At 43.9% G+C, this 24,780-nt stretch overlaps 1 protein-coding gene and 1 pseudogene across 3 annotated transcripts in view; both read right to left on the bottom strand.

Moving 5' to 3' along the window:
* The window catches only part of CDS2 (CDP-diacylglycerol synthase 2), a 60,781-nt gene extending 38,827 nt beyond the window's left edge, over nucleotides 1-21,954 (bottom strand). Inside the window, exon 1 of one of the 3 annotated variants that reach the window (XM_034640390.1) lies at nucleotides 21,642-21,954. In XM_034640390.1, the coding sequence (XP_034496281.1) occupies nucleotides 21,642-21,698 (57 nt within the window). In that variant the 5' untranslated portion in view covers nucleotides 21,699-21,954. The remainder of the gene's footprint in view (nucleotides 1-21,641) is intronic. The other 2 variants (XM_034640389.1, XM_034640391.1) reach the window with 2 other exon arrangements.
* LOC100475341 lies at nucleotides 2,342-11,012 on the bottom strand (annotated as a pseudogene).
* Nucleotides 21,955-24,780: the final 2,826 nt, after the last annotated feature.

Below are 24,780 nucleotides of genomic sequence, written 5' to 3'. Positions count from 1 at the left end.
TTTTGAGAGAGAGAGAGTGCACGCGCAGGAGTAGTGGGGAAGGGCAGAGGTAGGGAAAGAGAATCTTAAGCAGGCTCTACACCCAGTGCGGAACCCAACCGGGTGGGGCTCGACCTCACAACCCCAAGATCATGACGGGAGCTGAAATCAAGAGTCAGACACTTAACTGACTGAGCCACCCAGGTGCCCCCAAATTCATTAAATTTTAATCAAATTCATCAACCTTTATCTACAAAGCCTAGAAAAATGGTGTGCCGGCATTTGTGTGGGGAAGACCATCCTAGAGCTACGGCTATACCAATCCAACTAATGACTAAAAGGGCTGCATTTTCAGCCGTTCCCAAGGGTTAAAATGACTGGGGCCAGGGAGGCTGGTGAGGGAGACCGCCAGGGGCACCCATAAAACCCAGAGTAGTCATGAGCTGTATTTGCAGACAAAAACTAATGTTGCCAGGGATAATAGAGTAAAACCTTTCAGAGCCCTAAATGGCTCAGTTCTGCCCTACAAAAGGTATGCGTCTCTGCACATGTCCCTTGAGTAATGGAAAATGCTCTAGAAAGAGTAAGAACACATCTGTCCTTTGAGCCAATCAGACTCATTAGTGGAAGGGCCCTTCTAACACTAACACTTCAAAATGCTGCCCTCATATTAAAAAATACCTGCTTGGGATGCCTGGGTGGCTCAGTCGGTTAAGCAACTGCCTTCAGCTCAGGTCATGATCCCAGGGTCCTGGGATCGAGTCCTACATCTGGCTCCTTGCTTAGTGGGGAGGCTACTTCTCCTTCTGCCTCTGCTTACCNGCCTCTGCTTACTGCTCCCCCTGCTTGTGTGCTCTCTCTCGCTCTCTCTCTGACAAATGGACAAATAAAATCTTAAAAAAAGAAAAAAATACCCGCTTTGTTCTTCATAATATCACTACCATCTGAAATTATTACACATTTATTTCCCCCACTGGAACACAAAGTATACGTCAAAGGCACTTTGGTTATTCACTGCTACATCCCCATGGCCTACAACATTGACTGATATATACGAGGTCCCCAATACAGATTTCTTCACAAAGGGAGGAAGAGAGAGAAGGTGACAGGTTAAGGAACAACTAAGGAGTTCTCCACTCCCGAGTCTGTAGGTTAGAATGGCAAGCATGATTTCTCACATAGCCAGCCACTCTGCACAAAGTGGCACCAGCTCACAGCATGCACCCAGATTTGCAAATTCCATTAAGTGGAAGGAATGAGAAATTCTTAAGAACATTCTAAGGATGAGACATCAAACATCCAGAATAAAGGTGGGTAGTAGAATGAGAAGATAATCTCCAGCAGCTGCTGACTGCTTTTCTGTCCAGCAATCTTGCAAAAGGGAAATACCTGCTTCCTGCAGCTTGGGCTTCCAGAAGCTAAGCCACTGCCAAACTGGTTGTCACTCCATGCAAAGACAGACAGATACATCAACCAAAAAATTACTCACCATCTTCGTAATAACCATAGCTATAGGGGCCACTCCAAGTCTTCGCACTGTGGACAGGCTGGCTGTTGTCCCCACACAATGCCATCTCAGCTGAGAAGTTGAGGTTTAGTGAATAGAATAAACTCTAACACCTCAGTTCTCGGTATTAAGGAAAAATCCACTTATCCACAGTGAAACTTCTGGATAACCAAAATGTACCTACTTCATAAATTTTTTAAAAATGGCTTATAGATGTTCGGGGTTGCAAATCTTCTATGCAAAGATTATTATGCACCTCTGCAATGAGGACGCTTATTTAACATCATCATCCTAGGTTTCCTTTGTTAAAAAAACAAAATTTAGCTGAGTAAATTTTAAAGATTTTATTGGCTTTATTCAATGATTCTGAATAGGACACCATCCCATCTAGCAGACAGAAAGGAGCTCTGAGGAGCTGTGCAAAATAAGACTTTTATAGGCAGAAGTGAGTAGGAATAAGGAAGTTATGGTAGCCCAAAGCAGACTGGTTACTGTGAGGTCATTTTCCTCTAGGGGATGATAGGGGTCTATCAGGCAGATTACCTAACTGGTGCTGTCAGATGACTTCTGACTAGTTTAAGATTCCATTTCTGGGAGAGCCGAAACTAATTAAGTTTCAGTTTGGTGATGCAAAGCTTAGCATAAGTGACTCCATTTGGGGCCTGCTATCTTGTTTTCAAAGCCTGGAATCTCGGGGCACCTGGGTGGCACAGCGGTTAAGCGTCTGCCTTCAGCTCAGGGCGTGATCCCGGCGTTGTGGGATCGAGCCCCACATCAGGCTCCTCCGCTATGAGCCTGCTTCTTCCTCTCCCACTCCCCCTGCTTGTGTTCCCTCTCTCGTTGGCTGTCTCTGTCTCTGTCATATAAATAAATAAAATCTTTAAAAAAAAAAAAAAAAAGCCTGGAATCTCTATTGCTCTGCCGGGGCAGGACTCAGGTGCTAATGAATGAAGATGCTGTCTGCCCCAATGGCATAGACTTAGTGCTTCAGTGCTCAAGTCTGAATCCCAGAGGATCCTCCTCCCTCATTCTCAGGCCACTGGCTATCTGCAGACCCGTCTTCAGAGTGTTTCCAAGCTGCCTCTCTCCCAGATAACTCTATCAAGGACGGGGAACTCAGGTGGCCCAGGCTCTTAGAACTAGGGCTGACCTAAGAATGGATACAGCCAGTGAGCAATTCGCAGTCCGAGAGGGTCCTCAGACTCAGTGCCCAATCAAGCGTTTCTAAGCATGCCCTGTTAAACATCAGTCCCTGCTGTTCCAGAGCCATTTACTCCAAGAGGTCCTGGATGTGAGCAATAAGCTCTCACCCAGAAAGGCTTGAGATTAACAGGACCGACAGGATACTTAGGCCCTGAAGGTAGGTATTCTGCAGCCTGAGGAGACATCGGGTGAGAAGAAATCTATCCATAGGCTTCTACACACAGAGAAGGAAATTCGAGTCAGCATGCTTTGCTGCCAGTGACAGTGGGGAGCTGTTTACACCTAGTCCGATTCATCTGTCACACATGCATGCCATCTATGCACCTGTAGAGTTTCATTCTATTAGGGGGGAAACAGAGGAAGAATGCCATGAAAGCCTCCAAATCACAAAACTTCCCAAACAATGAGCAAATGTATACTATTCATAATCACAACAACATTCTCGGTACTTAAGAACTGTAATACTGGAATTCACTAAAGCTACATTAATAATGAATATCAATCCCGTAAACACAAGTAAGAGGGAGTGGTAAACTAGACCAAAAAAAAAAAAAAAGAAAGAAGAAGAAGAAGGATGCAACCGACTTTCCAAAGAAGCAAGTCTATCCCAAGGAGATGAGTACCCCAGAAGAATGGGGAAGGCGGAACCGGTACTAGCTGTGTAATCCTAGGAGACATCGTGTCACTTTCCGGGGCTTAGCTTTTTCATCTAAAAGACAGAAACAATTCCTATCTCAGGGGTATTGGTGTTTTTCAAGCTGTGGATTGAAACCTACCGGGTCTTAAAATCAATTCAGTGGATCACCACTAGCAAAAAATAAAATAAAATATGGTGCCAGAAGTCAGGCTACTTCTGAAAGGGGTACACATCATGTTAACATAATGTGGTACTTCAGTACTAGAAATAAATACTGACATGCCAATATTTTTTTTTTTGCTCTCCAACTCTAGTCACTAAGCTCTACAAATTCCTCCTGAAACCAGAGGCCTGATTCTCACTGCCCAGCCAGCTGCTAATCTTCACAGCTGACTTAGCACCACTCCACCTTCTGACAACCATATGTGCTAGGGACAGCCAATTCTGACAGTAACCAGGAGCTTATGACCAAGCTGGCAGGAGGGCTGTGCCTTCGAGCTTTCTTCTCCCAGTGACAGTCAGCTTTGCCTCCCTGCCAGAAACCATCATGACAGATCAACATGCATCCTTTACAAAATCTCGTGGGAGCTACAGGACTCTAAGACAAGGAGCCCAACTCCAGAAACTTTATTTGCTGATGAGACAGCACCTAACCAGAACTTGAACAGTCAATTTCCACAGAAGACTGGAAAAGGAAGGAAGATGAAGAAATGGGGTGTGGGAACAGAGAGGGTTCCACGGAGAAGCTGGGGCTCAAGAGAGCATCAGGGGGTAAGGGCTCCATGCCACAAAGGCCTCACATTGGTGCAGCTTCCAGGGCCCGTGCAGAGAGGCCCCAGCTTCCAGCATGCAGGGCCCAAAGAACTCTGAGGCCACTAGCCCACCTCCTCTCTCCAAAACAGGTGCAGAGTGAGGCAAGTGCTCTCTTGCCCCCACGGCCCTGTTGGCTAACCCTGAGATGCTCACAGATCCTTCTGTGTTAGGGGCTCTTTGGCCAAGCCATGGAAGGAAATGACTAGGGAGACCAGGAGGCCAGGAAGGGCAGAATGGCTAAAGCAAAGAGCATGGAACTCAGATTCAGCCTACCTGGGTTCAAATTCTGACTTGAAGTTCTAGCCTTTTTGCTCATCTCTGTAAAAGAGGAGCCAATACTTCTCATAATCCAGGAAGCCTGCCTCTAGATATACATACAAGTCACCAGCTGGTCAATGCACGATCAGGACGTGTAATAACATCACAGCCCTGCTGAACAGCGCCCCCTGGCCCTCAAACACCCGCTAGGTAGCAAGTCTATGTGAAAAATCAGATCTTTCAGCTTCCTTAACTATTAAAAAAAACAAAAAAACCTCTTACAAATCAATAAAATGTGGCCATGCCAATAGGAAAAAGTCTGCAAGAGACAATTTGCCAAATACAAATAATCTGTATACTTATTTAACCTCACTAATAATCAATGACATCAAAAGTAAAATGGTCATAGAAGCCATTTTCTCACATCAGACTGAATAGATAAAAAGAACATTCACAGTGGACCAGGCTTGGAGAAAACCAGTATACTCATACAGCACTCAAGCAAATGTAAATTAGTACCATCTTTCTGAAAGGCAATTTGGAAATATGTATTAAGAACCTTTAAATGGTTCACATCTCCTCTGATCTAGTCATTCCTTGGTGAGAAATATATCCAAAGAGAGTATCTAGAGAAATCCTGCATTGACGTGAGGATGTTCATCATGCCCTTATAAGAAGAAACAACTTATGTGATCTACTTTACAAAGATAGGGAAAAGCACCAAGCAGCCACAGAAAAAAAGATTAGCAGGGCCCAATAAAAATGCTAACAGCAGCCATATTCTAGGTAGTAAAATTAAAGGTAATTTAAATTTTTAAATAATTTCCCATCACCTCCACATTTTCCACCAAATAAGTATTGTTTCCATACTTTTATAAAGTACCAAATGGATATATCTAAGCCTCTCAACTCCTCCGTGCTGACATCTTTCCTGGCTTCCCCCTAAACTTTCTGGCCTGGCCCTCAGGCCTTCCCACTGGGACCCCTGACTTATTCTTGGTCCATCTTTCCAGACACATTCCTGCTCCCTCAGCTCAAATGTTGCCACTCCACAAGCCCTTCCTCTGCCCCCTCCCCAAGCAGTGCTAAATAAGTCAGAATGATGAGCAAGCCCTAGTCCCACATGGATAACCATAAGAGGCAACATGAGATTCTTCAAAGTAACCAAAACAAGTAGCCCCTGAGGTCAGCTTCCCCAGCCACATTATCTATACTGAACTTGTCAAAGCCAAGAGACATTTATGATGAATGAAGATGGAAATCCTGGGCCAAATTCTCTGGAAAAAAAAGGGGCCCTGAAAAATCTCAAACCGTCCTGGTTTTCCATCCCCTTTTTGATCCCCTGGATACTCAAAGTCTTTGGTTTTTCAACTTCATGGCTCATTCTTATATTTTGGATTTTCTTTTCTCTTACTAATACAGTATTTATTTGTCTTCCCTCTGTCAAACCCTGAGCCAACCACTTGCCCCGTGCTACCTGGGGAGGTATAAGAAAAGGAACATACAAGGCAGGTGAGACACGGGAGAAAGATGGAGACTCAGCTCCTTCACATAGTGAAGAGGATGAGAAAGGCCACCATCAGGCAAAAGAGCCCCCATGGCCTCTGCAAGGGCAGAGCCCAGAATGGCGTAGGAGAAGAGCTGTTGCTTCAGAGACAGGTTCCTGACATGACCGATGATGAAATTCCCCAACAGTCCCAATTCCAGCCCCAGAGCCAGCCAACCCTACCATGGCAGCCCCAGCCCCAATGAACTTGGCTATTGTGCCGATGTCCCTTGAAATGGCTCTGGTTCAGCTGCAGCTGGGAATAAGTGAGGTCAGGGGACACAGGGCTGCCAAGCTACTGAGGCTCTCATCTGTCAGTGTCTCAGGTGCTTTTAGCACCGCTGTAGACATTGATCCGGCTCAACAGCTGAGAGGTGCTCCGCCCAGGAAGGGGGTGGAGAGGAACTTCGCAAAGACATACATTTTCAGGGGATGAGGGGCTGCGGCAGGAGAGCTGCTCCCAGTGCACAGAAGACAGAGAGCTCATATTTTGGATATTTTAAGACCAATGAGAAATGTAAGGGTTGTATATTAGAACACCAAACCCTGTAATCCAGATAATTCTTCCAGAGATCTAGGAAAGAGGATGTCTAACCACAGTTCCTAGGACTCAAGCAGGACCCTCTAGAACGATGAGATGTCACTTTTCTGATAAAAAGCCTCTAGGAAAGGCTGATATCTCTAGAAGAAATGGTTCTTTTTCAAAGTGCTCAAAATAGCTACTCTCTTGTAGCGTGTTTTCAACAGACCACTATGTGAAAATTTAAAATTCTCTGTACAGAGAATTCTGTGAAGCAGATAGAAGATAGAAACGGCAACTGTTCAAGAGAAAACTGAGAGTCTGGCTGACATCCCTGTGAAAAAACAAAGCCCATGTGGCCCTGGCTCTCCCAAAACTACAGGGGGTGACAGACATCAGCCTCAAGACAGCACAGACCGGACTGCAGTGGGAGATTCTATTTAACGCAGCCAGTGAAGGAGGTCTTTGGGCTTCTACAAACTACCCTCATACTCAAAAAGTAGGATGGGACACTATCCACCTACAGTTGAAGGGAATATGGAAGATTTATGATTTATGCCTTCAGAGGGAAGCCCCTGGAAAAACTGGCTAAAGGCAATCAGAATGAGGGCTGGCTCTTCAGTCCCCCTGAGCCTACTTCCATATGTGACATAATGGGACCACATCTCAACTGATTATTTTTCCACCAATGACCTCTTATTTAGAAGGCTATTATTATTTTGAAGACTGAGTTAATCAGTTACTGATTCACTTCTCCAAAAAGAAGTGCCACATCACACTGAGAACCTAACCATGGCATCCTTGTTAGGCCCTCCAGGCAGCAGGAGAGCCCTGCCAGGACCTGCACCCCCGCCAGCAAGTGACTGGTCCAACATCTAGGAAAAGTACATTTCTGTTGCAACAGTGGAGAGACTGCATGTGTGATAATTTTTATCTGAAGTCATCTAGTTAAAGCAGCACCATTGCTGGTTGTCTTTAACAGGTCATTTCCATACAATTTCATAAGAATTAAGATTTTTAGGGGTGTCTGGCTGGCTCAGTCAGTAGAGCATGCAACTCCTGATCTCGGGGTTGTGAGTTTGAGCCTCATGTTGAGGGTAAGGATGACTTTAAGGAAGGGAGGGTGCCTGGGTGGCTCAGGAAGTTAAGCGTCCGACTCTTGGTTTTGGCTCAGGTCATGATCTCAGGGTCTTGGGATCTACTGAGATGCAGTGAGTTTTCTAGATATTATTCCTTTGTTTGCCAGATATTTATGGACCACTCACGAACAGATCCCCAAAGCCTGTGCCTTGAGGGTTCTCCCTCTAAGCCACAGGCAGCTACCTGTACTTGACCCCTGCCCTTCTTTCCCATCCTCACACATGCAAAACAGTCCCTTTTCTCCTTATCTGGATGTCAGTGACCCGGCTGCCTACCACCAACACAGGAGACCCTCGGCCGCCACAGTTGGACACTTTTACTCTCTGCCCTCGTCTTCCCACAGCTTTGCTTCTGCACTGCTTTGTAGAATGCCTACCAATTTTTCACAGGCATCTTCAGGCCTTTGGAAGTGCTCAAAGTTCTCTGTTTGTCCCAACCCCTATTCTCCTTTTCTTCCATTATAATAGGAACCCCAAGGCTTAGTCAAGCACATGGCCACCTAGACAGGGCATTTCCCAGCTTCCTTTGCAGCCAAGCAAGGACATGTGACAGAGTTCTGACCAATGGGGTAGATGCAAAACAGTGCATTTTCTACTACGAGTCCTTACAGGAAAGGAAGAGGCCTTTTCTCTCTTCTTCCCTTCTTCCTGTTTTCTGAAATATGGACATGATGGCTGGAATTCCAGCAGTCATCCTGTGCTGGGGTGGAAGTCATACACTCAGGATAGTGGAACAGAGAGAAGGAACCTGAATCCTTGACATGTGAGGAAGAAGTGTATTTATATTTCTATCGTGTTTAAGCCACTATTATTTGTGGTTTTCAGTTACTTGCAGCTTAACAGGACAGCAACTACTTTTTGGTACAGAAGACTGAGACTTTGTAATGTTTAAAGAAACAGGTTATAAACACACACAGTACTAGTTATTTCATAAGGTAACAGAGGCTTAAAAATATCATAAGACTGGGGCGCCTGGGTGGCTCAGTTAAGTTGTCTGCCTTCGGCTCAGGTCATGATCCCGGGGTCCTGGGATCGAGTCCCAGATGAGCCTGCTTCTCCCTCTGCCTGCTGCTCCCCCTGCTTGTACTCAAGCGCTCTCTGTCAAATAAATAAATAAAATCTCACAAGAACTTAGCAAAATCCATAAAATGGGAAATGTATAAAGGTTTACTGTTCAGAAAAACTTAGGTCCTATCACCTTCTGGGATACCATCTTCCATGAAAGGATTTTTAAACCATTGTGGGAAATGTTGGCAAGGTAAAACCTCGTCTGCTCCTCATTCTACTTGACCTCTCCATGGTACTTGACACAGCTTTTCTTTCTTCTCAAAAACTTGTTCTTTCAGGATCTGGTAGCACACCATCCTCTCCTTCTCTTCCCTGGTCTCCTACCCAGTGTCCTCTCCTCCATCAGCCAACTCCAATCAAACACAGGCATTTCCCATGATCACTTGTCAGCTCTTGCCCTTCTTAATGTCAAGAGCAGAAGCCTAGAATTCACAGGTGCCATCAATCAAGAGGAACCATGTTTATCCTTCACCCCAAACATGGAACAACAAAAGTGTTGCAACGGGCTCCTTCTAATGTAAGATCAGCTCATTCTCTCAAAACTGAAAACTTCCTGTTGATGAAAGCAGACAGAGTGCAGGCCTTTTGACCTCAATATCCCACTGAAATGAATGTCGATAAGCACAGTACGGAATAAAACCATGGCCTTTTAGGCAGAAATAGTAAGGGACAGGGACCAACCACATACATGAGATTTCAACAAATTTCTGGATAACAAAGCAGATTGAAGGACTAAGATGGAGGAAATGAAACAGAAAGTGTAGCCAAGAGGATACACTTCAGAAAGGCTCCAGAGAAAGTAGAAGCACTCTGCCCTCTGCTACCTCGGAGAAGTTGTGGGCTGAGATCTGACATATGGGACGGTGGATCAGATTTAGGAGCTTTGGCTCCCCATCTGCTCAACCTAAAGTGAAGCCTATCAAGCAACAGGCCCCATCTAAGCACACAGAGGTCTCAGACAAATTGCCAGTCAGGAGCAAGGTGAGCCAAGACATTGCTGCTCGTTCTTTCCTTGTCCAAATGGGAGAGCTTATTTGGGTTATCCTGCCCCCTTCTTTCTGACCCTCTACCACAATTGTCCTTGAAGGGGAGAGGGATGGAAGATAACCTTTAGTGCATGGTAGCCAGACCCAGTGAAACTACTGGACATCAAACTGTGCTACAGAACTCTAGGCTGCATACAAGGACTAGCAACTGAATGGGCTTGGTGCCACCTGCCTTGGGAGGAAGTGATGTGTTCTGCAGACCAGAAGAAAAGACTGCATCAAGCAAACACACCCTGCAAACCCTCCCCCGTTAGCATTTTCCTGGGAAGACACACACAGGTTGTTAATATGCGAACTGCATACAATGCACATGATCCTCAACGTGATGTTTTCAGTCAACGTTTATATAGGAAACAAACATTTGTGTCTCAAAAATCCATTTGACCTTTTTTTTTTTACGGACTTATTTATTTTTAGGGAGAGCGAGTTAAAGACAGCATGGGGGGGCAGCGGGCAGGGGCAGAAGGAGAGGAAGAATCTCAAAGAGACTCCCCACTGAGCACGGAGCCCAACACGGGGCTGGATCCCACAACCCTGTGATTACGACCTGAGCCAAAACCAAGAGTCAGACACTTAACTGACTGAACCACCCAGACACCCCCATTTGACATTTTTAACAAAAAAATACATGGGGAAATTTTTTAGTTATATTCCAAGTAACAGGGGAAGGAAGTCAGAAGCATTAGACAGATTTCAAATCATTAGTCAAAATTTAAAAGGAATGTATGGTCGTCAAAATTACTGGTATTTTGAGAGCAGTCACATTGGCAACATATGTTTTGTGAATATATGATAAGAGGCTTTCTTTTAGGAAAAAAAAAAAACGGCCTGATGTCTTATTAATACCATACAAAGAGATGTTAAATGTAACAACCAGGGGTGTAATAAAGCTGTATTCCGTAGTTTCTTCATTCTAAAGCATGGTCTATAAGAAGATAAAAACTTGTCAGTTCAGGAAGCTCTACTACAACACCAAGCACAGGTGACTGGATTACCCAGTCTGACGATCCACCTGATAATGGATCCATTATTAGGGTGACTATATAAGGTATCCTCCAAACTGGGAGACTGCAGAGCAAAGGAGAGGATCACCCACCTCATCCACCCCCATTAGCAATGACTGCTTCAACCCTTCTCTTCCCTGGCGAGTAATACAGTTCATTAAAGCTGCAGTTCTTGCCTTTTTTTTTTTTTTTAATCTCAAGGCTTCTTTACACTTTTTTAAAAAAATATTTTATTTATTTATTTGACAGGGAGACAGCGTGCACGCACAAGCAGGCAGAGCAGCAGGGAGAAGGAAAGGGAGAAGCAGGCTCCCTAATGAGCAGGGAGCCCAATGAGGGCTTGATCCCAGGACCCTGGTATCATGACCGGAGCCAAAGGCAGATGCTTAACCGGCTGAGCCACCCAGGCATCCCCCTCTTTACACTCTTAATTACTGAGGACCTTAATAGTTGTCTATCTAAGGTATGTTGATCAATACTTGCCATTATTAGATATGAAAACAGAAATTGCCAAAATACGAGAATACACAATTGTGGCATTTCCTCAAGAAACTAAACACAGAACTACCATATGATCCAGCAATTCCACTTTGGGGTCTACGCCCAAAATAACTGAAAGCAGAGATCCCAACAGATATTTGTACACCCATGTTCAGGGCAGCATTGTTCACAATTTGGGTTGTTTGCAGGTTGGGGCTACTGCAGAGAACACTGCTTTCAATATTCTAGAACTTGTCTTTTAGTGAACATTATGAACATTATGTACAGATTTCTATCAGGTAATCATCTATGTATGTTCATAGAATTTGTGTATATGGGGCGCCTGGGTGGCTCAGTGGTTAAGCATCTGCCTTCGGCTCAGGGCGTGATCCTGGCATTCTGGGATCGAGCCCCACATCAGGCTCCTCCGCTGGAAGCCTGCTTCTTCCTCTCCCACTCCCCCTGCTTGTGTTCCCACTCTCGCTGGCTGTGTCTCTCTGTCAAATAAATAAATAAAATCTTTGAAAAAAAAAAAAAAGAATTTGTGTATATGTAGGTTTTATGTTTTTAAGATTTTATTTATTTGAGAGAGAGAGAGAGAGCACGCACATGAGTGGGGTGGAGAAGAGCAGACANAATAAAATCTTTGAAAAAAAAAAAAAAGAATTTGTGTATATGTAGGTTTTATGTTTTTAAGATTTTATTTATTTGAGAGAGAGAGAGAGAGAGCACGCACATGAGTGGGGTGGAGAAGAGCAGACAGAGAGGGAAAGAATCTCAAGCAGACTCCAAGCTTAGCATGGAACCCAGCCTAACACGGGGCTCAATCTCACGCCCCTGAGATCATGACCTGAACTGAAACCAAGAGTCAGACACCCAACTGACTGAGACACCCAGATGACCCTATACATAGGCTTCAGTAAATATTTCCCAAACAGTTTTCCAGAGTGGTTGTACCAGTTTATACTCCCACAAACAGTATATGAACTCCACATACTTGCCATCCCTTAGTATTTTCAGTCCTCTTAATCTTAGCCGTGCTGCTGGGTGTGCAGTGGAATTTCACTGTGGGTTTTAATTTGCACTTCCCTAAAAACTAATGATGTTGGGCACATTTTCATATATTTATTGGCCATCTGAGGAGCCCATTTAACTGAGTTGTCTTTTTATATATTCATTTTGTAGGAATTCTTTTCATAGATTCTGGATATGAGTTTTGTGTCAAATATATTTTTTATATCTTCTCATCTGTAGACCTCCTTTTCATCTGTAGACTTCCTTTTCATTTAGTTCTTAATTTTAATGTAGCTCTATTTACCAACTGTTTCTTTTTATAGTGTTTTTTTTTCAAATTAGGGGCTTTTAAATATCACTATACCATTATCACCTATAAAAATTAACGATTCCTTTATATTAAATTTCCAATATTCAGATTTACCCAAAATTTTCAATTTTTTTCTTTTCATTGCAGTTTGATTCAATCAGGACCCAAATGAGGTCCAACAATCATTAATATGCCTTAAGTCTTTTAATATGTAGGTTTTATCATATCTATTGCTCCCCCTTTCTCTTAAAATGGGGCAAGATGTCTCCTTGCCATGTATTTTCTAAAGTAACCACATCATTTGTCCAGTGGTGTTTTTCAATGTGTTCTCCTGTCCCTTGAATTTCCTGTAAACTAGGACTTAGAACTAAAGTATTGATCAGGCTCAGATATGACTTTTGGACAAGATTCCTCCTCTAATTTGTACTTCCATCAGGAGATACACAATATCTGGTTGTCTGATGGTAGCAGCATTGATGGTTATGGTCTCGTTCTATCAATTCAGTGGGGGAGCTGAATATATTAATATTCTATCACTCTTTTTCCATTTATTCTATAAAAAGAAACTTCTGATCAACTATTTGGTTACTCTAAGGTACAGTTCCTTTGGGGAAAAGCACGATAATGCCTCAGAACAACCTCATTCTAAACCCCATTATTCAGAGGAGAAAACTGAGGCAAATTATTGGGGGAGCCGGGTTATAAACCAAGCAGTCCACCTAGAAGTCTGTGCTTGTAACCACTATGCTATAATACCTCTTCTAAGACCAGGAAACAAGTGAATACTCAGTATGTTTTGTCGGGGAGGAGAGACCACAAAGATAGACACTCTCATGAAGTTAGGGTGGCTACAAATTTACTGCAGGAAGGAAATATATTAATTGTATCAAAAGCTTAGACAATGTACATCCCTTTTTAAATCAGCAGTTCTAAACATAGAACTTATCTAAGGATATGCATGTGCAGAAAGGGTTTTTTGTGTTTTGTTTTATTTCAACAAGAGTATTTCCTGCAGCTTGCTTATAATAGCAAAAAATTTAAGTAACTTAAAAGCCTGATTGGTTCAATAAGTTAAGGTGGAGAAACACAATGAAATGACATATAGACATTAAAAATGATGCTGGTTAAATGTTTACAGACTTGAACAGTGTTTAGGGTATATTCTTTAGTAAAAAAGAAAAAAAGAGTTATAAAACAGTAGTATACATAGTACAGGAATGTGCAGTGCATATAAAAAGAAAGGCTACACACCAAAACATCAACAACAGTGGTTATCTCTCAATGGCAGGCTTAAGGTGATTTCTTTTCTTTTTGGTGCCCCTACAATGAATATCTTTTATTTTCATCTGTTTCTTTCATAATAAGAAAAAGTTTGAAATACTGCTTATAAAGAACTTAACGAAACTTAACAATGTGGGAAAATACTTCTGACAGCATAAAAAGGCAAGCTATCAGATCAGACATGGTAACTACTATTACAGCCATGTGCAACCACATGCATTTGAACAATGGTTGCTTCTCTGCATGATGGGATTGTAGGTGGATTTCACTCTCATAGGTACACATTTCTGTGGTTTCTACAATAAATATATGCCTGATGAAGTAATGACATGGAGAAGAGCTAAAATAGATTTTGAGAAAATAAGATTTAAATAGGTAGAGGTAGGGAGAGGGGTGACAAAGAGCACAATTCAGGAGATGGAAACAGCAAGAGCCAAGATTGATATCACAGGGGCCAAGCAAGAGGAGTGACTGGGTAAGAGAGAAGACTTCATAGTCTCCTATAGCCAGAATTTTTTCTTTTTGCCCCTGTAATTTATAGGGTAGTTTCAAAGCTGTTAGAGGATAGAAAGGACAGATGGACTAGAAGTGACTGAGTACAAATCCTGAAGGGATGGAGCTCAATTAGAAGGGTTCTCAATAGTGCTGAACTATGTGAAATACGCAAGAGCAATAAGTAAGGAATCCAGGTAACACCTGGTTAGAACCTGTGACCTGGAAGGGGTGAGGGAGAAGACACAGGGACCAGTGGACTTAACCTAGAGCAACTTAAGAGATCTGATTCTACTTGCAGAGGAGACAAAGAGGGTCAATGTCTAGAACAAGAGAAGTCAGACTTGAGATAGTCACTGACAGGGATATCACCAAGGAATGTCCTGGATATCACTGAAACCACCAGGACTAGCAGGACACAGATTATGGAGAGGAGGCTCTGAGAATCACCCATTGAGGAATCTGGGGTCAATGACAGAAATCCTCTCAACACCAGGGACCCAGGAGAGGGAGTATTGCCAGAAAATCCCATGTCTCAACAGCTCTTTCAAAAGCATAGCAGAGTCTTTACAGAGAAGCCCCAGCCTAGCCCTGCAGTGACCCTGATACAAAGGACTTGCTGTCAAAAGGTAACAAAAGGACATGTGACTTTGGAAGGACATATCAGGTTCTGCACCAATAGCAGGCACTCATGAGCACTGCAACTTGGCTCAAGAGGCTGCCTCTGCGGAGCACGGGGGAGGAGGGAAGGTGCAATTCACAGGGTACCCTTTGCACCTTTCAAATTCTGAACCATGCACTGCCCAGTCAAAATGACACAATAAAGTTTAACTTTCTTGAAAAGGTCGCTCAACTTTGTGGACCCTCTGCTATCCCCACCATTGGGGCAAACAGCGTGAGAACAAAGACTGGGAACTGGCAGGGTGAGCTGCCTAATGGAACCAGCCTACCATCGCTGGCACCACAACACCATGCCACGAGGCTTGGAAGGCAAGAACTCTGCCCAATGCCAGGAACAAATTTGTATTTTTCCAAGCCGACCCTGGCGAAAATACTAATCAAGAGTCAGGGTCTCTATGTCTCTTTCACAAACGAGAGGGCAGTATAGCACATGAAAGGCTGTGCTGTCTCAACACCCAGCAGCCTCCAGCACAGATCACGAAAGTCAGGGAGGCTGTCACGACACAGGGAACATGAAACGTGTGCAGGAGAGTTACTCTGCAAGCCTACTGGAAACACCACCGAGTTCAATCTACTCTACCTGGGTGGATCCTAGAGCAGATGGAAGAGCACACAAATCAGAAACACAGCAGTCCCCTTACTGCAGTTTTGGCTTCCCAGGCCCCAGTTACTGGCAGTCAACAGGGTTCTGGAAGCAGGTGATCCTCCTGAGGTATCGTCAGAAGGTCAACAGTAGCCAACCTCTAAGCCACAGTGCCTATGTCATTGACCTCACTTCAGCTCATCACATAGGCATTTCATCATCTCACATCAGCCAAGAAGGGCGAGTACAGAACAATATTCCGAGAGAGAGAACACATTCACATAGCTTTTATTATAGTATATGGTTGCAAGTACTCTATTTTAGTCTCTCACTGTGCTAATGTGCAAATTAAGCTTTATCATAGGTACGTATGTACAGCAAAAAACACAGTAGATACAGGATTCGGTACAATGTGCAGTTGCAGGCATCCACTGGAGTCTTGGAACATATCCCCTGCAGATAAGGGCAGGGGGTGGGGGTGGGGGTTACTGTATTGACATTCACATTCTTTCAAACAGTTTAAAGGACGATTATCTGCATCCTCTTGCAACTGTGAAATTAGTTACAAGATTCCTTTTTGTGCATTCAGTTATATTTCTTCATATCAATGGAGAAAGAATGAAATACTTGGAGATTTAGAGCCAAAAATCCTGAACATTTTCTTCATGAACACAGACACCAGCCCTCCCTTGGAGCTAACAGAGACTGTATACAACAGACACGGGATTCAGTGAATGTTCTAAGGAGAAGGTCTGTTGAATACTGAGTGACTGATTATTGCTGGAACAAACAGTTCTGATACTAAAAGTCATCATCCGGAAAGCAGCCTCATATGCAGCTCCGTGTGAGGAGCCCACACCACAGTGGGAGTTCCTTTCAAAGATACCCGAATGGCTGCTCCCAGGGATGACTCCAAAACATGTAAACCACCAGTAACTGGGAAAACGGGACCTAATCAACTTTTCCTGCCCATTTTTTTCCCTCAGAATCTCCACATTTACTGAGAATTTGCATATACATATATAGATATATCTATATATATCTATATATATACATACACATATATATTTTGAAAGATTCATTTTTTATTTTTCTGATTTTTATAGCCACATAAGAAAAATAGGTGCTATTTGGGCATGTTTTTAAAGTCTGTAAATTAATTCTGTACCCTTGCTGGCAGCGTTATGCAACATAATGAGAAAAAAACAGAAATAAGAAAACCTTCATACTATGACCCATTCTGCCTCTAACAAGCTGTGTGACCTTGAACAAGTAAACTCTCTGGGATATGGCATCTTCTTCTATCAAATAATGACCTCTAAGATCTTCCTAGTTCTAATAACAAATGAGAACAATTTAACATTTTTAAAAGATATAAATTCTCGTAATGAAATATCACAAATGTGTGCAAACACAAAACATTTCAAACAAAATCAGCTCTTTAAAAAAAAAATTAATCTCTACACACAACGTGGGGCTCAAACTTACAACGCTGAGATCAAGAGTTGTATGCTCTGCCAACTGAGCCAGCCAGGCACCCTGAAAATTAGCTTTTGAAAAAAACTAATTTAAAAAAAACTCTAATTTTAAGTAGTAACAAAATGGGAGCTAATTGAGTTTTTTTTTTTTTTAAAGGTTTTATTTTTTTTTTTAAGATTTTTTTTATTTATTTATTTGACAGAGATAGAGACAGCCAGCGAGAGAGGGAACACAAGCAGGGGGAGCGGGAGAGGAAGAAGCAGGCTCACAGCCGAGGAGCCTGATGTGGGACTCGATCCCACAACGCCGGGATCACGCCCTGAGCCGAAGGCAGACGCTTAACCGCTGTGCCACCCAGGCGCCCCGAGTTTTTAAACTTAAACACTGTGATCAACATAAATAAGAAATTTAAAATGGTGGGTTATGTGACAAATCTTGTACCTTCTCTCCCTGTTTAAGAACCATAGTCAAGGGTGTCTGGATGGATGTCTAGATCGGTAGGAGAAGAAAGGGATAAAGAAAGGGGGGGTAATCAGAAGGGGGAATGAAGCATGAGAGACTATAGACTCTGAGAAACAAACTGAGGGCTTCAGAGGGGAGGTGGGTGGGGGAATGGGATAGGCTGGTGATGGGTAGTAAGGAGGGCACGTATTGCATGGTGCACTGGGTGTTATACGCAACTAATGAATCATTGAACTTTACATCAAAAAAATTAAATTAAATTAAAATTTTTTTAAAAAAAGGGTGTCTGGGTGGTTCAGTTGGTTAAGCGTCTGCTTCGGCTCAAGTCATGATCCCAGGGTGCTGGGACCGAGTCCTACATCAGGCTCCCTGCTCAGCGGGGAGCCTGCTTCTCCCTCTGCCCCCCCCCATTCATGCACTTGCTCTCTCAAAAATAAATAAAATAAAAATTAAACAAAAAAACATAGTCAGGGGCGCCTGGGTGGCGCAGTCATTAAGCATCTGCCTTCAGCTCAGGGCGTGATCCCGGCGTTCTGGGATTGAGCCCCACATCAGTCTCCTCCGCTAGGAGCCTGCTTCTTCCTCTCTCACTCCCCGCTGCTTGTGTTCCCTCTCTCGCTGGCTGTCTCTTTCTCTGTCAAATAAATAAATAAAATCTTTAAAAAAAACCAAAAACATAGTCAAGGTTTACTGATTTTTCAATATCCAAAGTATTTCTCAATTAAAAAAAGAAGTTGAAATAGAGCATTTCTCCTACATCTGTAGTTTTATAGCTCTTAAAATAAGATTTCATTATTTTAGTAATTCGCTCTTAAAAATCAGAAAAACACTTTTAATTACTCACCACTGTCCTAAAATATATTATAGGTGGTGCAGTGAAGGGAAGATAATTGCATACAGCAATGCTGCTTCTAGAGCTAAAGCCTGCCTGTGATTCTAAGCACCGAAAAATTCAGCAAGAAAATGAATTGAAAAGGTAGGTCACAGAAGGCCAAGCCCCGTCTCTAACCCTTTCCTTAAAAAGTGATGAATAGGGAAAAACTACTCCAAACACTCATAACTTGATGATTTAATCATCTTACAAGAGTGGAAGGAGAATATTATTTTTTTCTATAAAACTATGTTTCAGCCAGAAACAACCTTAGCCAACACACTATCACAGTGTGACAATTCCTGCCCTACCTATGTAACACAAATATTCATTTAATCCACAGGAACATCCTCTGAAGCACATGCTACCTTATCACCTCCATCTTAGGGATGGACAAACGGAGGCTTTTACAAGTGCCTTGCTCAAAGTTACACAGCTGGTAAGTGGCACAGTCCCTGCTCCTAACGACTGTCTTCAGTTAAAATTTAAAGTCCCCTTTCTAAATGATGTCACTATTTCCTCCCCATGCTGGCTTCATCCATCTACAAAGGAAGCCTTGAAACAAGTAAAGCTCTAATTTAAGTAGCACTCCTGCACCTAAATACAGCAGAGCCTTCACTCTAACCTCCAAAACAAAGTCTCCTGAAATGCCAGCCCAAACATAAATTTTAAGATCCCAATCTTTTGGCCCATGTTTCATCCTTTTCTTTCCTAACCTCCTTTGGAAAAACATGGTTGGGCGGAAAGAGTATCACTCTCAAAGCTTAAATTCCAAGTTTCTTAAATTTGGCAACAATACTGTGCTTTGGGACTTTAAAATTATAAGCACGGTTCCCAGAGAAAAACATTTCCTTTATTAGCAATTGGCTTTGAAAATTCCATTTGAGGATGCTAAATATAACAAAATACCTTCTGACTCCTAATAAACACATTCTCCAGATTATTTTGAAACTAATGATTGTCTGCTTATTTACAAAACAATTTTGCCACAACCATTAAGCAAATGGAACAGTTAAAAGAATCTTTCAAATTTGTTCCAGTTCTTTTAATGAGCTGACCTGATATTATTTTCTGAATTCTTTTATGAAATAAGAAAGTTCTTTCTTATTTCTTTAAAGAGAGAGCCTTGTTTTATTCTAATTTTCTTAAGTTTTAACACAAGAATATCAGCAAAGACAGAATCGTGGAAATAGGTTTTTCAAACTATGAAACAATAGTTTTAAAGATTCTATAATTCATCAAAGGTACATAAAGCATTTCACAGTTCTTAAAATGTATCTTTACTATTAAAAATACCACACTTGGTTGTTCAGAAATACTCAATGACGGGGCAGGGGAGGAGCTGAGGGCCTCGTTCTGGACTAATGGACTACATCAATCAGGTTTTTAACCGAATGCAGTAGCTGCTCCATTTTAGGGAACAAGCACTTAGCGGAGCTCACCACCCCAGGCATTCTGTCACTGTGTAAGTGCTTCAAGTGCAGTTAAAAATTTAAGGTACCATTAGCTGGACAGCTCCTCATGTTCTCCCTACCTAAAACATGGAGTGAGAAAGTAATTAAGACTCAACTGGCACTTTTTCTCTGGGAGATGGATCTAAGGAATTGAGCGGGGAGGGTAAAAACTTTCACCTCACAATCCCATGGGGTGTGTGTATGTGTTTGTTTTCGCCAGTAAGCATGTCTAACTATTACAAATAGCTTTTCAAAAAATATTGCCCACTGGCTATCGTGCCTTCTTTTGTCTCCCTCTCTTCACACCTTTTAGGCCACAAAGTCCATTAATATTAAATCTTGAGCAGGGCTACACAACCTCTAAACAACTAAATATTCATCAGCTAGTATATGCAGGACAGGGCAGAGTTCTTTCAGGCCCAACCAGGATATTTCATGGGAAGGTAAGAGATTTCAAAGTACCGTTTCTCTGCAAGTGACTCCTAACCTTGTGCTGAAACTCGAAATTTTCCCCAAAATTTATTCTAAAAATATGAAGAGTTCTCCTTGAATGATCCACTGTCAATAGCAGTAAGAAAAAACGTGTTTAACACCCTATTATCTTTCACCCCAAACATGCCTCCTAGTATAACTGCTCTGTTGACACCCTGTCCCCAGATTTTGTGCTTGCTTCCTTCCTGGTGTTTCCCTAAAGTCCCTTTCCTCCAGTTATCAAAACCTGCAAGCTCCACACATAAGTGGGGGCTGTAGGCCTGGTGTAGGACAACAGGGATTGGTGGCAACAGCTGTTCCTCAGCTCCAGCCCCATGTTAATCAGGTGGGACTATGATGGCAGATCTTGCAGTTATCCACACAGGCCTGAAATTCAGACTGTTAAAGGAGAAACCTTCCGGTTTTTAAAAGAGCATGTGAACCAAAGAAAATATGTGCAAGTCACCCGTTGGCAACCCCCAAGTTAACCAACGTCTTCCATCCTGGCCCAGGCTCTCTCAGTCCATTCTACACATCACTGCCAGATGCATTTACCGAATACTCTGCTCCTGAAGCTCGAGATACTACCGCTGGGTCCCAGCCCTTACGCTGTCATTCAACGTCCACAGAACCAACCACTCTCCACCTCCCTCAACTCCCCTACACAAATCTTTCACTTCAATGAAAAGTGTCTACCCCCCTCATCGCTCACCCCCCAACCAGCTGCGTCCCCGCCAAGATGGCCTCTTTTTTACCCTCCTGCTCTACCCCATCAGTGCCCACACTTGAAGCAGGAAACCTATACTGGGCGTATACCTTCCAACACCTACTGACGACGTGAGTCAAGGGACCTCTCTGCTTAACTTAAAGCCAACAGATTTCACTTTCAAGAATTTAAATCTCTTAAGAGGCAAATCCCATGGCCTTGTCTTGATAGCCGCCTCCTCGCCCAAATAACCTTTTAAAGGGGAGCAGAGAGCCTTAGACTGGCTCAGATGAGTCTCCTGCCTGCCAAAAAAGGCTTTGCAGGGTCCCGATGTCTCCACACCAGGAAGGCGTCGGGGAGGTAGGAGACTGGAAGGGGACCCCAACCAACCCTGCGAGGCGCGCTCCTTCCTGCGCCCGGGAGATGCCACCCCCAACCAGACCCGGGGTTCCGACCTACGGCCCCCTCATGCGCGCTCCGCCGGGGCCCCCACCCAAAGACCCTCGGCGCTGCCCGGGGCCGCCGTCGGCCGCGACAAAGGGTCAGAGAGCGAGACGACCCCTCTGCGCGCGGCCCCCGCGGACCTCCGGGGGGCGCAGCTGCCCGACCGCGCCAACCCCGACGCCGCCGCCGCTACCTTGTCCTCGGGCGGCGCGTCTGGCTCGCGGACCGCCCTCTGCCTCAGCTCGGTCATGCTTGGAGACCCCGGCGCGAAGTCCCGGGAGGCGAGCAGCGCAGCCGCCGGAGCGGGCAGCTCAGCGCGGGTGCGCGCGGACTCCACTCGGCCGGCCCCGCCCCACCTGAGCGGCTCTCAGGACCCACCACAGCCCCGCAGCAGGCGGTGGAACTCCGCCCCGCCCAGCGCCGCCGCCGCCCTTTCACCCGGGCGGAGCACGGTCGGCCTGCTACAGTACGGCCCGCTCGCTCCACCAGGGAGGAGGGCCCCGGAGCGAGCGCGCACGCGCACCGCCGCCATCACGGCCGCAGAGATCCACCAATGGCGCGAATCCATCAGGTAGGCGAAGTTGTGGGGGCGGGGCGGAGCGGAACGGGGAAGCTTGCATTGGACTAGCTGCGTGAGGAGGCGGGAAAAGGCGTGTGTTTCCTAAGGAGACTAGCCAATGGGAAATCCGGCCTGACAGCGGCGGCTGGCGCTAGTGCCCTGGATCCCGGAGGTAAAAATGAGTAGCCGGCGGCTGGAGACGGCATCCTCCCACCTCTATCCTGGCGGTTACTAGCCGCTCTTGGCTTCCTGTCCTCCGTAGCCAGGGCTCGTCCCTCACACATACAAGTAGACACCTGTTAGGCCCTTAAGTGGAAAAGCCTGGGGAACCCACCTGTGTAAGAGGAGCGATTCACGTGATAAGGAAGTGAAACCCAAACTTTACTTGGCTTTGCTTTGCTAAACCATCTCTAGTACTTATTGTTAATTATGCTAGCCATTGAACTAAGTACTCGCTTTATCTCATTTAATCTGCCGGGAAGTAGATACGATTTTTATTTTATAGACAAGCTCTTTCACGGTTTTTCAAATTTCTTTTCTGTCTTCTGGACTGTTGAAAAACCTTTTCTTGGGCAGGAATGCTGCCTACTTCGTTCACAGTGGATCCCCTGTGTACCTGACATATCCTTAGTCCTTGAATGGATTTAAAAATTCTAAAGGAGGGGCACCTGGGTAGATGAGTCAGTTAAGGGTCTGCCTTCGGCTCAAGTCAGAATCCCAGGGTCCTAGGATCCGCCCTTCCCCCCAACCCCGTCTGGCTCCCTACTCAGTGGGGAGTCCGCTTCTCCCTCTCCCTCTGCCCCTCCGCCCGCTCGTACTCTCTCTTAAATAAATAAAATCTTTTAAAAAAAATTATCCTACAGGAAAATTATTTAACCAAGGACTCATAGCTACAAAGTGACCACTAGGAATTAGAACACAGATTTGTTACCAAAGCCCACGATAACCACTGTACATACTACCTGCCTTCCTAAATTCATTGTTAATACCTGTGGTGTTCAAACATTGCCTTCAGCGGTCCCTATTCTCTACTTTGCGAGTGACGTAAAAAAAAGTATGAAATGGGGTCCTTCCCGTAAGCATAGTGTAATTTAACAAGGAAAGAAACTTGCACACATAGGAGTTGCAATTTCGTGTTACCAATTTTGACCTTAGCTGTGGATTCTGGGTAAAGTAGTGAGATTTCTGAGAAAGGCATTCTATTCTCTTGATTTCAATAAGTATATTCACAAGTTTCTGCAACAGTGCTTCACAGTGACCCTAAACTAGGTGTGGAGGAATACTGAACTACACTGGGTGTGCTTTGTTTCCTACCAACAACATTGCACAAATACTTAGTGAGTTTTTTGTGCAGGGAGAAACAGACCGCTGCTTTCAAGCCACAATTACTTATAGAAAGCTTTGCTTTTGTATTTTGTCTTTTGTTTCGATGTTACTTATTAAAATAAATAGCATGGGGGCGCCTGGGTGGCTCAGTTGTTAAACGTCTGCCTTTGGCTCAGGGCGTGATCCCAGAGTTCTGGGATGGATACCCACATTGGGCTCCTCCACTGGGAGCCTGCTTTTTCCTCTCCCACTCCCCCTGCTTGTGTTCCCTCTCTCACTGGCTGTCTGTCAAATAAATAAATAAAATCTTAAAAAAAAAGTAAATAGCATGGTAATGGTAGATTTAAGCTCGTTTAATCTGTTGAGGACTGGAACCACCATTTTGACCAATGTCAGTGGTTACTTCTTCATTTAAACATCAGACACCTCTTGAGTAAATTAAGCAAGGTTTACTATCTCAAAGTTGTAGGAAGGATGTCAGCACAGAGAAAGCCACAAGGTCATCCTCTGAGATAGAGGTGTTAGTATCCACATTCTCCCCATTAGGGTATATAATTGTGAAAAGTCACAACTGAGGAAGCATCACATCGGTCCCTCCAGCTCAGCTGTTGCCTTTCAAACCCAGACTGATATAAAGGAGGCTGGTAGAGCAGTGCATATAAATCAAAGTTTCAAAATGCACAGTATGATTACTAGGGTAGATAAGCCCCTACAATTTGGCCTGAACAAACTTCTCAGCTATTGCTCTCAGCTTTCCCAGGCTAAGCTTAAACCAAGTCCATTTCTGCAGTCAGTGCTGTAGAGAACAAGGAGCAGGTATTCAGACTCCTGAAATCATACTGATAGGCCTTTAGGCAAGCTTTAGGGTCTCTCTCTATATATATGAACTGTAGAAAGAAATTAATAGTAAAAATCTCCCCTATCAGCTGAGATGCCTTTCAACGGATGAATGGATAAAGAAGATGTGGTCCATATATACAATGGAATATTACTCAGCCATCAGAAAGAATGATTACCCAACATTTGCAGCAACATGGACAGGACTGGAGGTGATTATGCTAAGTGAAATAAGTCAAGCAGAGAAAGACAATTATCATATGGTTTCACTCATTTATGGAACATAAGGGATAGCAGGGAGATCGGTAGGAGAAGGCAGGGAAGAATGAAGGGGGGGTAAACAGAAGGGGGAATGAACCACGAGAGACCATGGACTCTGGGAAACAAACTGAGGGTTTCAGAGGAGAGGGGGGTGGGGGATTGGGATAGGCCAGCGATGGATATTAAGGAGGGCACGTATTGCATGGAGCAGTGGGTGTTATATGCAAACAATGAATCACGGAACACTACGTCAAAAGCTAATGATGTTCTGTATGGTGATTAACATAATAAAAATTGTTTTANAAAATCTCCCCTATCTCCAGCCCAAAGAAAAATTTTGATCCTTTAC

This window comes from Ailuropoda melanoleuca, chromosome 13, assembly GCF_002007445.2.
Source record: "Ailuropoda melanoleuca isolate Jingjing chromosome 13, ASM200744v2, whole genome shotgun sequence".
Taxonomy (NCBI): domain Eukaryota; kingdom Metazoa; phylum Chordata; class Mammalia; order Carnivora; family Ursidae; genus Ailuropoda; species Ailuropoda melanoleuca.
Note: the sequence above shows the minus strand (reverse complement) of the source record. Positions and strands in the feature narration are given on the sequence as shown.